Genomic DNA, 12,035 nt, shown 5'->3' on the forward strand with positions numbered 1-12,035 from the left:
AACAAATGTAAACACTTTCTACTATCAGACCAAGCACTATTAGTCATGTTCCAGAGAGCATTCAGGAGGTAACTCAAGAAAGATCTCACAAAAAAGGTTGGCAACACAAATAATGGCTAGATGTTTTTCGTTTTCACTTTTGACTAGCAGCGAATCTTATTGTACCTAGCAAGTGATGAGACTTCAAAAAAATAAATATGTATACTGTATAAGGTATCCAGAAATCTGTCATTTTGGGATCAATTCATTGTACATCAATCATATCAGAAAGTTTGGATTGTGAAAAGTAAATACGTTTGAGAATTAAATCTTTGTAAAACCAGAAAATGCACACACTTACACAATGTACATTGTATCACATGCAGTGTATTTCCATTACTCCTTATGATATGCGAAGAAAAATCTACAACATACATTATCTTAGTTGATGGGATTTAGATCGTGACCTGTGCAGGTGGTAATGGTTAAACAGAAACGGCAGGTGATGGGGTAGTAAAAACCTGACACACACACACACACACACTCACACACACATATTCATTCAACGCTGGAGCAACCTCTATAAAGTAACAGTGCCTATTTGTAAATTTTCTTATGTTAAAGAGGTATGGACATGATTTGGGTAAAAAGAGAATTACTTAGATATTTAATTAATAACATGAAAGTACTTGATTCATATAAAGCAATACAAATTTCAAAAACTGACACAAATGACATCTAGAAAACTTTTCATTTTCAAATCAAGACACAAGCCCTGTTTCTTGTTTACATGTTACAAACTATCAACATGGCGCAACATTAATGACTTTGGCGAGAAAAGCTTTTACTACAAACATTTTCAGTTCCTATGTCTTTGTGCATGCACACTCAATTAATTTATCTTTAATCCATGTCAAAATGTGGAATGTTTTTGACATATTCTTTAGAAAGCTTGTTGTTTTTACCTCTGCACATGGCTGCTTGGCTGATGACAAGTGCTTGTTTACAGTGCTATGCAATGTGTGTGATTCACCTTACTCTAACAGGATTATAAATACACCTTACTCTAACAGGATTATAAATACACCTTACTGTAACAGGATTATAAATACACCTCACTGTAACAGGATTATAAATACACCTCACTCCAACAGGATTATAAATACACCTCACTCCAACAGGATTATAAATACACCTCACTCCAACAGGATTATAAATACACCTCACTGTAACAGGATTATAAATACACCTCACTCCAACAGGATTATAAATACACCTCACTCTAACAGGATTATAAATACACCTCACTCTAACAGGATTATAAATACACCTCACTGTAACAGGATTATAAATACACCTCACTGCAACAGGATTATAAATACACCTCACTGTAACAGGATTATAAATACACCTCACTCTAACAGGATTATAAATACACCTCACTGTAACAGGATTATAAATACACCTCACTCTAACAGGATTATAAATACACCTCACTCTAACAGGATTATAAATACACCTCACTGCAACAGGATTATAAATACACCTCACTCTAACAGGATTATAAATACACCTCACTCTAACAGGATTATAAATACACCTCACTGTAACAGGATTATGAATACACCTCACTCTAACAGGATTATAAATACACCTCACTCTAACAGGATTATAAATACACCTCACTCTAACAGGATTATAAATACACCTCACTCCAACAGGATTATAAATACAATTTGTGATTCACCTTACTCTAACATGATTATAAATACAATTTGTGATTCACCTTACTCTAACATGATTATAAATACAATTTTGGGAGTCAGGTTTTATATAAATACAAAGTGTATCATGTGCACAACAAAATTTCTTCAATCCACTTACTCATAAATTATTTTCATTTCTACGATAGATACATGTAAAGGTATTTCAAACAATCAAAAACCATGGACTTTTAAATGTCATTTCTGCTACAATAATGCAATAAAAGCCTCACCTGCCCTTCAAACCTGTGAATCCTTGACAGTGAGAGGGACAGGGCCAGAACAAACGGAGCCAGGACTTTAGATGTGTCCGACTGGTTACCCTACAACACAGACTCAATCTTATACGACACATCCTTCATGTTCAGCAACCATCAAAATTCATAATGTAAATACTGAACTTCTCTAATTTAGCAAAGTGGGAGAGTGTACATATTTTTTTTTACTGCAATTGAATACCACTTTCTCTAAATGTTTTTTGGAACCATCTCTTCGAAAGTTTTGTAAAAACAAACAAAACTAAAAAAAATCTGCATTTTTCGTACCTTGAGAAACTTAATAAACTCTCTGCCCAGCTCTTGGTCCATGCTGATGGCAAAATTAAGATGGAGTATGATAGTTCCCTCAGTTTGTCGCAAGGTCTCTATGCTGAAGTTATCTCCCTCTAACAGATCCTCGCTGTAACAAATCCACATTCATTCCCAAATAATGAAAATTCCTTTTTTTTAAAAAATGAATGCTGACAAAAACAAAATTTAAAAATACCAGCCAAACCTGAACTCATTTGGATCATGATCTTTATATTTTGCATCCTGCTCTATGAAATATTTTGTGACTCCATCAATTACAAGTTTTTTGTGACCCTATAATGAAAGAGTATTCTGTCAATATGGAAATTCTACTGCTAGTTATCATACATGTATGTACATCAAATACAATTTAATAAAAATCACTCATAATATCAATTTACATTGAGTATGCATAGATAAAGGAAAGATAGTCAACCTTGGTGGAGAGAAGTAGAAGTTGATAGACAAGGGCAGGTAAATCTGCCAGTTCTAACTCCCTCATCATCCTTAGGATCTTCTCCAGGACAAATTTTAGTTCTTCACTGGTTAACGTAATGTCCTTGAACATGGCAGCTAAATGTAATACACTTTGGGTGTTCCACCTGTAAGTTGACTGTTTATTAATATACTGTACATACACCCCCATTTAATTTTCACCCTTTTTGCCCTAATTTTCAGTGGGCAAATTTAAAGTTTGGGCAAATTAATGAGACAGAGTTGTCTCTCTTTTAACACAACTGTGTCTGGGTTATCTTAAATGGAGTGAAACTGCTTGCAAATGTAGGTGGGGGAAAAAAAGCTAGATATGTCAGAGCAATATACATGTAAATGCCTTAGCCAAAGGGCCATATCTCTTCCAAAAGCAATCTCAATAGATCCATGAAAGTTCTTAAAAAAGAGGGAGAAATTTTTTTAAATCATGATTTCATCTTTATTCAAAATAATTTTTAACTATTCCATTCATTGAAGTTATGTAAACCAACACCCTAAAAAAATAACTGCTTCAAATTAAATTTACTGTAGAACATCAGAATGATAGGTATTATGTCCCATAAACAAAAACCACATCCAAAAAAGAATATCTTTTATACATGTAGCTCAAAATTTTCAATTTTTGCAATGCCATACCAGAACGGCACATCAATAATTTTTCTTCGATACCTATATTGGACTTTTTTTTTTAATAATTTGGTCCAAAACAGATTAAATAAATGGCTACATAACTATAAGAATTGCAGCCATAAAGAAAATCTGTTTGGAAGTTACTTTTAAAGTTCTAATAGGACATGCAATTCAGTGCCATCAAATACAATTGACATTTCCAGAATTTCAAGTCTCTATTTCTTTGTGCGAGACATCCTGGTGTCATTTTGATTATGGATGTAAAAATTACACTCAAAATTATTACCAACACAATTATCAGTGTAAAACTGCCTAGTAGGTGATTTATTTTAAGCATGACTGAGCTTGCCTGGGAATTTTCGAGGAGGTATGAAGAACACACTGGACAGTCATTATCATAATTACACGGGAGTTTACTCTGAAGATTGGTAAGTTGGATCAGTCGTTAAATAAACCTTTTCTACATCCTCTAGACTTTTGAATATTATGCCCCTTATGTCTTATACATGTTTATGAACACGACAATATTTGTTGACATCCTTAAAAAATCCACTCAATTAATTGGTTAAAAATTTTCCAGCCATTCAGCATTTTTGACCAAGTAATCAGTTAACCAGTTAATTGTTTCCATCCTTAGAATGAGGATTTTTTACTCCAGGACACCAACAAAATTTGACAGTAATTTGACCCTTAAAAAATTAGCAAATTTAATATCTCCAAAACAAACTGTGGTGCTTGATAAACATGTATTTTTTTTTAATTCACTAACTTGCATGAACACACACTGTTGATGACATGATTTTTGTACTGTTCTCCATTCAGACAGCTCTCCCCATAGGAAACAGTCTCCTCTAGAGCTAAAGCGGACAGAATCTTCGGTAGCAGGGCAAGACCTCTGTAGCAAATTGATTCATTTTATTAAAACATGGCATTTAAGCATTGTAAATATAAATTGAAACACTCCTTTATTATAATTATTTAACAAGACTATAAGGGAAAAAAAATTCTGCAATAGGCAGTATTTATTTACCCCAAAACTTAAAAAGAAATCAAATCATTTCCAATAATAAAACACTCTGTAACAATTACTTTCCACACTGAATGGCTCCACTTTTGACCATATCTACGAATACGGAGGATATTTCTGCCAACGCACTGCTATGTAGTATGTCAATCTACAAATAAGATTTACAAAACACTGAGTGGAAGTTTTCCTGCTACATGTAGAGACATTTCAATACGCCAGTTTCGAGATACGAACTCTTCTGTGTAGGAGGTGCATTTAGTGGAACTTTGAATGACTAAGTGGGACAGAGTGGACCTACAGTCAGCGAGGAAGATGATGAAATGTGTTAAAAGCGGCTTCTCTTTTAATATGTAAATGTGGGAAATACAAAATACTATCGAAAGAAATGTTTTACTAAAGTGGAAACATAAAAACAATGTCATATTTGCAAGTAATGTCTTAGATATGGTACTTATGACCATCGAAATAACGTGATAGGATAAGAATTCTATGTATTTAATTACTTCCTAAACACTTATAACTTAATTATTTTGTGTATCAGTCGAATTCGGGTGATCTAACAGTGTATGAGAAACTTAATGAGTACATTCACTTACGCAGTGTTGGATATTAGTCCCACTCCCGCGTGTAAACAAAATGTTTCGCGCCTCACTATCTACGAGAATTCTCCAAAGGGAAATAACTCGGGTGTATCTCTAAACCGGCGTATTCTACACTAATGCATTTATCAAAGTTTCATATAATTTCAAAAACATTTCAGTACTATTTATAATGTTACAGAGTACTTTGAAATTTTAATCACAGGTTGTTTTATTTCTGACTTAAACTCTTGGTCTGCACCTCTGTCAGCAGCATCCCTGTTAGATTTGATGCCAGTTTACTGGACAATTCATTTCTCTCCAAAGTCTCTATAAGCCTCTTACACAGACTGACGCCAATCTTTCTTCCTCCAGTGGCCTTTGTGGAAGCTAATTTTTAGGTAAATAAAAATCAGAAAATATATTTTCATATTGCCAAAAAAAAAAAAATATATATATATATCAAAATTATGCTCGAGATACTTCATAAAATGTTGGTGCCTCTAAATACAAACCTTGTAGAACAGTTCTAATGACAGAGACTGCATCCCCCTTTTCTCTGCGCAATCTTTTTTCTATGGTGTCAATGACCTACAAATATTACATGCTGGAATGTAAACTTGCATTTACTTGTTGAGTACAATTCAACCTGTACAGATTATGCCAAGATATTTACGATTGATTATGATAATTCAAGTCTTCACAAAAGGCCCATAGACCTTAACAGTCGCCAGAGTGTGCAGATTTTTTGGTCTTTGGAAATCATTGCGTTACCATTGTGCCTTTTATATTTCTCCATTTTTATAAATGTACTTTGTATTAGATGATGGATATATTAATATAACTATCATACATGATTGATAATTTAGAATTCTTTTATAGGAGAGTAAATCTTATCATTGCTCATTGTAATCATGCATACATTAGGAGAGAAAAATCTTATCAATGCTCATTGTAATCATGCAGACATTTAGAATTCTTTTATAGGAGAGTAAATCTTATCATTGCTTGTTGTAATCATGCAGACATTAGGAGAGTAAATCTTATCAATGCTCATTGTAATCATGCATACATTAGGAGAGTAAATCTTATCATTGCTCGTTGTAATCATGCAGACATTTTGCCTCCTTGATGTCCAGAAGTAAAGAAGAAAAGTTTCTCTAAGATATAATGCATTTCTGATACATGACCAACTTAATTCCACCCTGTTGAAATGCTTCAATGCACAGATTTTTTAATCCTTTGATGAAATCTGTATATTTTCATTCAATTTTTCTGCAAAAAAACAGCGTGCAGGAGAGAACACAAATCCTACTGTTAGTGTTAGTCTGTTTCTCTCACAGATAGCCATTTAAAAGTTAGTTACAGAGGCATAAAAATAAATCATGTTATATAATGCAGAGTATTCAATGCAATGATTTTACAAATGATAACATAAAACAATACAAGGGACATTTTCACTGAAAATCAACATTTCAGAAAATGCTTCATTTTTCACATTAAATTACATGAAATGATATGAAACTGGTGGCAATTGTCAACACATGTTTCTCATATAGGGGATGCTTATTCCTCCTAGGCACCTGATCCCACCCCTGGTGTGTCCAGGGGTCTGTGTATGCCCAACTATCTATTTTGTATTGCTTATAGGAGTTATGAGATTGATCACTGTTCATTATCTTCACCTTGCATATATATATGTATGTATATGTACGAAAAAAATTATATGGAATCTCAGCAGATTTTTCATAAATTTGAATTTAAGTTACCATATCACACTCTGCCCTATAGAGTTTAGGTATAGTTCCCAGTGTACATATGTGTAAGTTTCGGATAAGCTAAATTTCCATAACACCCATGTCAGTGTCTGATGATTTTTTCCAGCTGATCCTGAAAGCATTTCTTTACAAACCTCTTTATTCTGTACTTTGCAGAGCATTTCAGCAACATCGTCTACATTTCCATCTTCTGCTTTGTCTATAAGGCTATCCATCTCTAAAGCACATCTACTGCAATGGAAATAGAGGATTATTGTTGCACAAATACAACAGGTCCCAAGCACTTCCCCTTATACACAACTGATTTGTTCCCAATGTTCAGGCTAAAAAATGCCCAGTAACAAATATCTAACTCTTTGTAATTAAATCAATTTGATAATCAACAAAACATTATCTGATTATAGTAATAATAATTAGATATTCTAATCTTAATTTTAAGAAATTCCATTTTGTGAGCGAGTGATTACAAAAAAATGTTGTGGGAGGAGGGTCATACCCTAATGGGAGAGAGATGCTTTTATACCTCAGGGTTCGAAATTAACTCATGTCCGTAAGTCCGAGACTAGTAAAAAACGTGTCGGACTAGTGAACTTTCTATAGCACTAGTTCGTACGGACTAGTGAAAATCCGGAAATCAATCTTCAATTGATAAAGATTTTTAGGAAGATTTGTCTGAGTCTCTTAGATGTTTGAACTTATGGTTGATTACCTGCATGGTCAAGTGTTTGCATGACTATGACATCCTGATCTTCCAAACACATGGGGTGCGTTCGAGACCGCCGTTCTTTGAACGTGCACAAATTGTCAAATTCCTGCCAATTCCGAACGCTGAGTACACATCACGAGAATGTGTTCTAGGTGTAAGAATTGCAAGTAGTGTGGTCTGAGAAGATGCACGTTTGTGCGCACATGTTCTCGTCATTCGCGACTCTAACACAGTAGTTCATAACACTATAGCTCATGACTTGGTCAATCGAGTGAATTTTATTGACTTTATTGATAAAATTTCGAACTCCTGTGACTCTAAAATCTGAGCACCAAAACAACAGGAACATCGATCTCGAACACACTTATGGACGTTTATAAAAGGATTAACTCGGAGGTTAATATTGTATGCTTCTGAAGATTTTGAATGCGAAATAAAATATGGTGGTCTTTTTTTCTTCTGTAGGTGTCAGAAATTGAATTGTTTGCAAATGTGATGTGTTTGGTTTGATTAAAATGAAGATCATTTTATGATATACTGGACGGACTAGTGAAATGCTTTGCGGACTAGTGAACATCAACAGTGACTAGTCCGTACGGACTGGTGCTTGAAAAAGTTAATTTCGAACCCTGTACCTTAATAATATAATGTAAATCAAAAGATTGTCACACAAGTCAAAGAAAATACGATGTTCTGCACTTGTGCGAGTGTGAAGACATCAAGTATGAAACATTTCGTGATGGAATTGTACTTACTACGTGGTGGATGTTTTATGTTCCATGTAATGAAACTGAATTTGAGTTTATGTACTTCGATTTATGATGAGTAAATTCATTTGGTTTACACATACATTACATTGATTTTTGGAATGTATGTTACATTAGCTTTTTTCTTATCAATGGCCGAATTATATACAGATTTGTCAATAGTTTGTAATGTATGATACTTTAAAACAAGAGTACTGCAAACTGTGCAACTTTGCGGTACAACATACACCTGTTAGCCCTTCATTGCAGTATCTGTATCCATGATGAGAAAAAGTCAAGGGCAGTACCTGTATTCATAAGGGAAAAAAATTTGGAAAACTGTTTGACCTAATTTTACCCCTAAAGTAGGTCATGGCGCACCAATCCAACTGAAATGCAAAGTAAACTTATATTCCCCCTCCAAGAGGAAGGTTGTGACTAAATTTCAAGGCAATATCTGTATCCAAAACGAAAACAAAGTTTTTCTACTAAGTGATACTACGACCTTGACCTTGAGAAACAATAGATATCCTCCGCTTAGCATAAGGTGTATGGATACCAAGTTTGACAGTTGTAGTCCCAACAGTTCGGTCTGTATCATGCCTAAAAAGTTTTCCTACTAAGTGATACTACGACCTTGATCTTTGATCTTGAAGAACGAAAGGTATCATCCACTTGGCATGACGAGTATATGTATCAAGTTTGACAGTCCTAGCCAATAGTTCAGTTTGTATTCTGCTACAAGATTTTCCTTTTAACTGATACTATGACCTTGACCTTTAGAAACAATAGACATCCTCCACTTGGCATAAGGTCCTAGTCCCAACAATTCAGTCAGTATCCTGCCTACAAGGATTTCTAACTAAGTGATACTACAACCTTGACCTTGAAAAACAAGACATCTCCCTCCCATCATGGTGATTAAATGTGCCAAGTTGTAATATCCTGGAGCTTACGGTTTATTTTGCATTTTGCCTACAGGGTCCGGACAGACAGACGGACGACGACATACCATGATACGTCCCATCTTTGACAGACATATAAAAAAGTTCTATTCACGATGATAGTTCGTAAGACTTTACTTTTCTACATTAGATTTTAAAACTATGGAATCAAGATAGAGATCTCCTTATATGATCATTTCTACTGAAAAGCACAAGAAAATGACCTTTTTGATGTTTTAATGTAATTAATGATAAAGAATGGAGTTAGTTATTCATAAAATTTTGGAACTGATGATAGAAAGAAAAAACTTTTGAATATGTTTGTAAAAAATTATATTATAAAATATAAGAGGTCTACTCCCAACTAAAATTTGGCTTTTTGTTTTACAATACCCAGACTCTTATGACAAAAATAAAACTTCATTTGTTTGGCCTTGGTGACTGACACGCTAAATTCGATTAAATGCTTACCAGGAGTCAGGGCTCGAAATTAGCGAGAAATACTTGCAAAATGCGAGTACATTTGAAAAATAACGAGTAAAAATAGTGGACACGTGAAAATCTTAGCGAGTGGTGATTTACAAACTATAATCATATTGTATCCGTTTTAAACGGGGATGCGCTATTCGCTTTTCTTAAACTTACATTCTGAATCATGCAAACGCTTACATGAACGACCGATTTCAACAACCGTTTCTAGCCAGATTTTTCTTTTATGATTTTCTAAGAAACTCGGAGTCACACAAATGCTTTAGAGGTCGGACATCGCATTTTAATGAAAAATATAGACATGTGCCACAAGTCCTTTTCACCTATAGGGGTGATTAAATTGAATTTCTAGTATGAGATTAAAAAAAATCCAAAAAAAATTGGAGTCTATGTTTTACTAAGTCTTACTGTAGCTATTCATCAGAATCATGAGAATAATTTATTGTTATATTGTGATGATGAGTGCACTGCTCACTGCGTAGACGATTATCAAAAAAGTTCAAGAGGTTCGTAATCGTGCTGCTTATAAAACCATGAGTCCGGGATTTGCTTTGAAAAATCACTAGTGACAACCCTGATGTGAAACGAAATTGGAAGACTGGATCTAGACCTGCGGTAAAAAGGTTGTGGATTAGAAGTGTGATAATCAAGAGACCTAAACTTTGCACCATTTGATTTGCATAACCTAGTGTTTTGACCAAACGATGTCTGTTGACCCACTAGGCTCAGTAATATGGGGAAAATCATTTATAAATTAAAAAAACATATGAAAAAGAGCACTGCTTCATTACTTTTCTTTTAGCTTGTTGGTTTTCATTTTAGCCTGTGGATTTTTTACTCACAGGCTAAAATTAGCCTGTGGTAGAAAAAGTTAATTTCGACCCCTGGGAGTATGATATTGTTGGCCATAGTAAGTTCTCGAAGAAAAGTTTCTGTATACTGTAAAAGTAACCATATATATCCTCACCTATAAGTCAGATTTTTGGGTATCATTTTTTTTTACCCAAACTCTATGTACCACTTATAAGTTATAGCAGTCTTCGACGTTAACCAGTGGCCCGATGGCCGAGGCCAGTAAAATCAGGATCGGGTTTCTTAAAATATTGAACCCAGGAGTCCGGCGGGCCTATAAATGTTTCCTTATATGTTCTGTATATATTACAAATAAAGTGTGAGATTGACTCAGACTTTGTCATGACTTAGTAGTCAAATTTCGCATAGAAAAAAGATCAACCATGCTGCCTTTTCTGAAGTATAGGGAGGGGGATCGTCCGGGAAATTCAAAACCACCCAAGCGTATTTCACAATAACAACCATCAGATCATACGAGGAGAAAAGAACGAAAATTTATGCCCCATTGGACCGAGGGTAGGCCTTGGCTAAGATTTGATTCTGGAGAAAACAAAATGTTTTGTACGTGGTGTATACAAAACAAAGTAGAACATGAGCTGCTGCTGTCATCTGCGAGATTAATATGTTGAAAAATAAAATAAGATAATTCTTTTAATGTCAGTTGTTCTCTAAGTTAACTATGATCATCTTGTCCTGTATTTTCCTACAGTAGAACTGTGCATGTATCTATAGAGTAGAATCAACATGCAGCACCTTGCAAATGACAAGTGATCAAATTAGAAAAAAACATTCTGGGCCTGTAAAATATTGTTCGGGCTTGCACAATTATTATACTGGGAGGCTCGAAGGGCCTGTGCTTCACAAAGTTTTTCGTGAAGAATGGTTATAGTCATAAGAACATTGATATTTTTCTGGACAGTGTAATGTAGTGGGTTTTTTTTAAAAACAACTCCAATGATTATTGTGGACTACCACACAAATGATTATCGTTCACTAATGTCTGGACATATGTATTCTAAAATTATGTATAAAGTACAAGTACTTCCATATTTTGATAATTTTATCTAGTTAAGTGTATATTATTTATTTTGAAAATTATTTACATACCAGGAACTAATTTTTTCAATAACTTGACTTCAACTTGCTGTAAACCTATCGTTTATCGGTAAAATTTAATTGCAAACCCGATTGAATATTTGTGGTAGTTTGAGTTTTACTTTTACTTCTGGACTTCGATGTAAATTATTCATCCGTTGTATTTGACAACACCCACTTTATCTTTTAGCCAATAACTTTAATGACAGTTTCTATTGTTTAATTTGCTATATAAAGCCATGCAGCTTACTATTCATGGAAGCAAGACAGCTGGCCTTGCTAGCTACACTTCTCTTTCCATTATTCCTATTTTGGTATTACGTTTTGTTCGTCTACTTTGCTCATTTTTACTTACTAAAATTATCATATTACCTTTGGGTTGGGAGA

General features: G+C 34.2%; 1 protein-coding gene across 2 annotated transcripts in view; it reads right to left on the reverse strand.

Annotated features, from left to right (window-relative positions):
• LOC125659308 (Fanconi anemia group I protein-like) overlaps positions 1 to 12,035 on the reverse strand; it is a 52,827-nt gene that overhangs the window by 39,995 nt on the left and 797 nt on the right. The window contains exons 2-10 of one of the 2 annotated variants that reach the window (XM_056148252.1): positions 6,951 to 7,044; positions 5,554 to 5,629; positions 5,301 to 5,428; positions 4,523 to 4,608; positions 4,203 to 4,328; positions 2,748 to 2,913; positions 2,517 to 2,605; positions 2,288 to 2,420; positions 1,976 to 2,065 (exon numbers count right to left, since the gene is read on the reverse strand). In XM_056148252.1, coding sequence (XP_056004227.1) covers positions 1,976 to 2,065; positions 2,288 to 2,420; positions 2,517 to 2,605; positions 2,748 to 2,913; positions 4,203 to 4,328; positions 4,523 to 4,608; positions 5,301 to 5,428; positions 5,554 to 5,629; positions 6,951 to 7,031 — 975 coding nt within the window. In that variant the 5' untranslated portion in view covers positions 7,032 to 7,044. Of the gene's footprint in view, positions 1 to 1,975; positions 2,066 to 2,287; positions 2,421 to 2,516; positions 2,606 to 2,747; positions 2,914 to 4,202; positions 4,329 to 4,522; positions 4,609 to 5,300; positions 5,429 to 5,553; positions 5,630 to 6,950; positions 7,048 to 12,035 lie in introns of both variants that reach the window. The other variant, XM_056148251.1, reaches the window with a different exon arrangement.

The sequence above is a fragment of the Ostrea edulis genome, chromosome 9 (genome assembly GCF_947568905.1).
Source record: "Ostrea edulis chromosome 9, xbOstEdul1.1, whole genome shotgun sequence".
Taxonomy (NCBI): domain Eukaryota; kingdom Metazoa; phylum Mollusca; class Bivalvia; order Ostreida; family Ostreidae; genus Ostrea; species Ostrea edulis.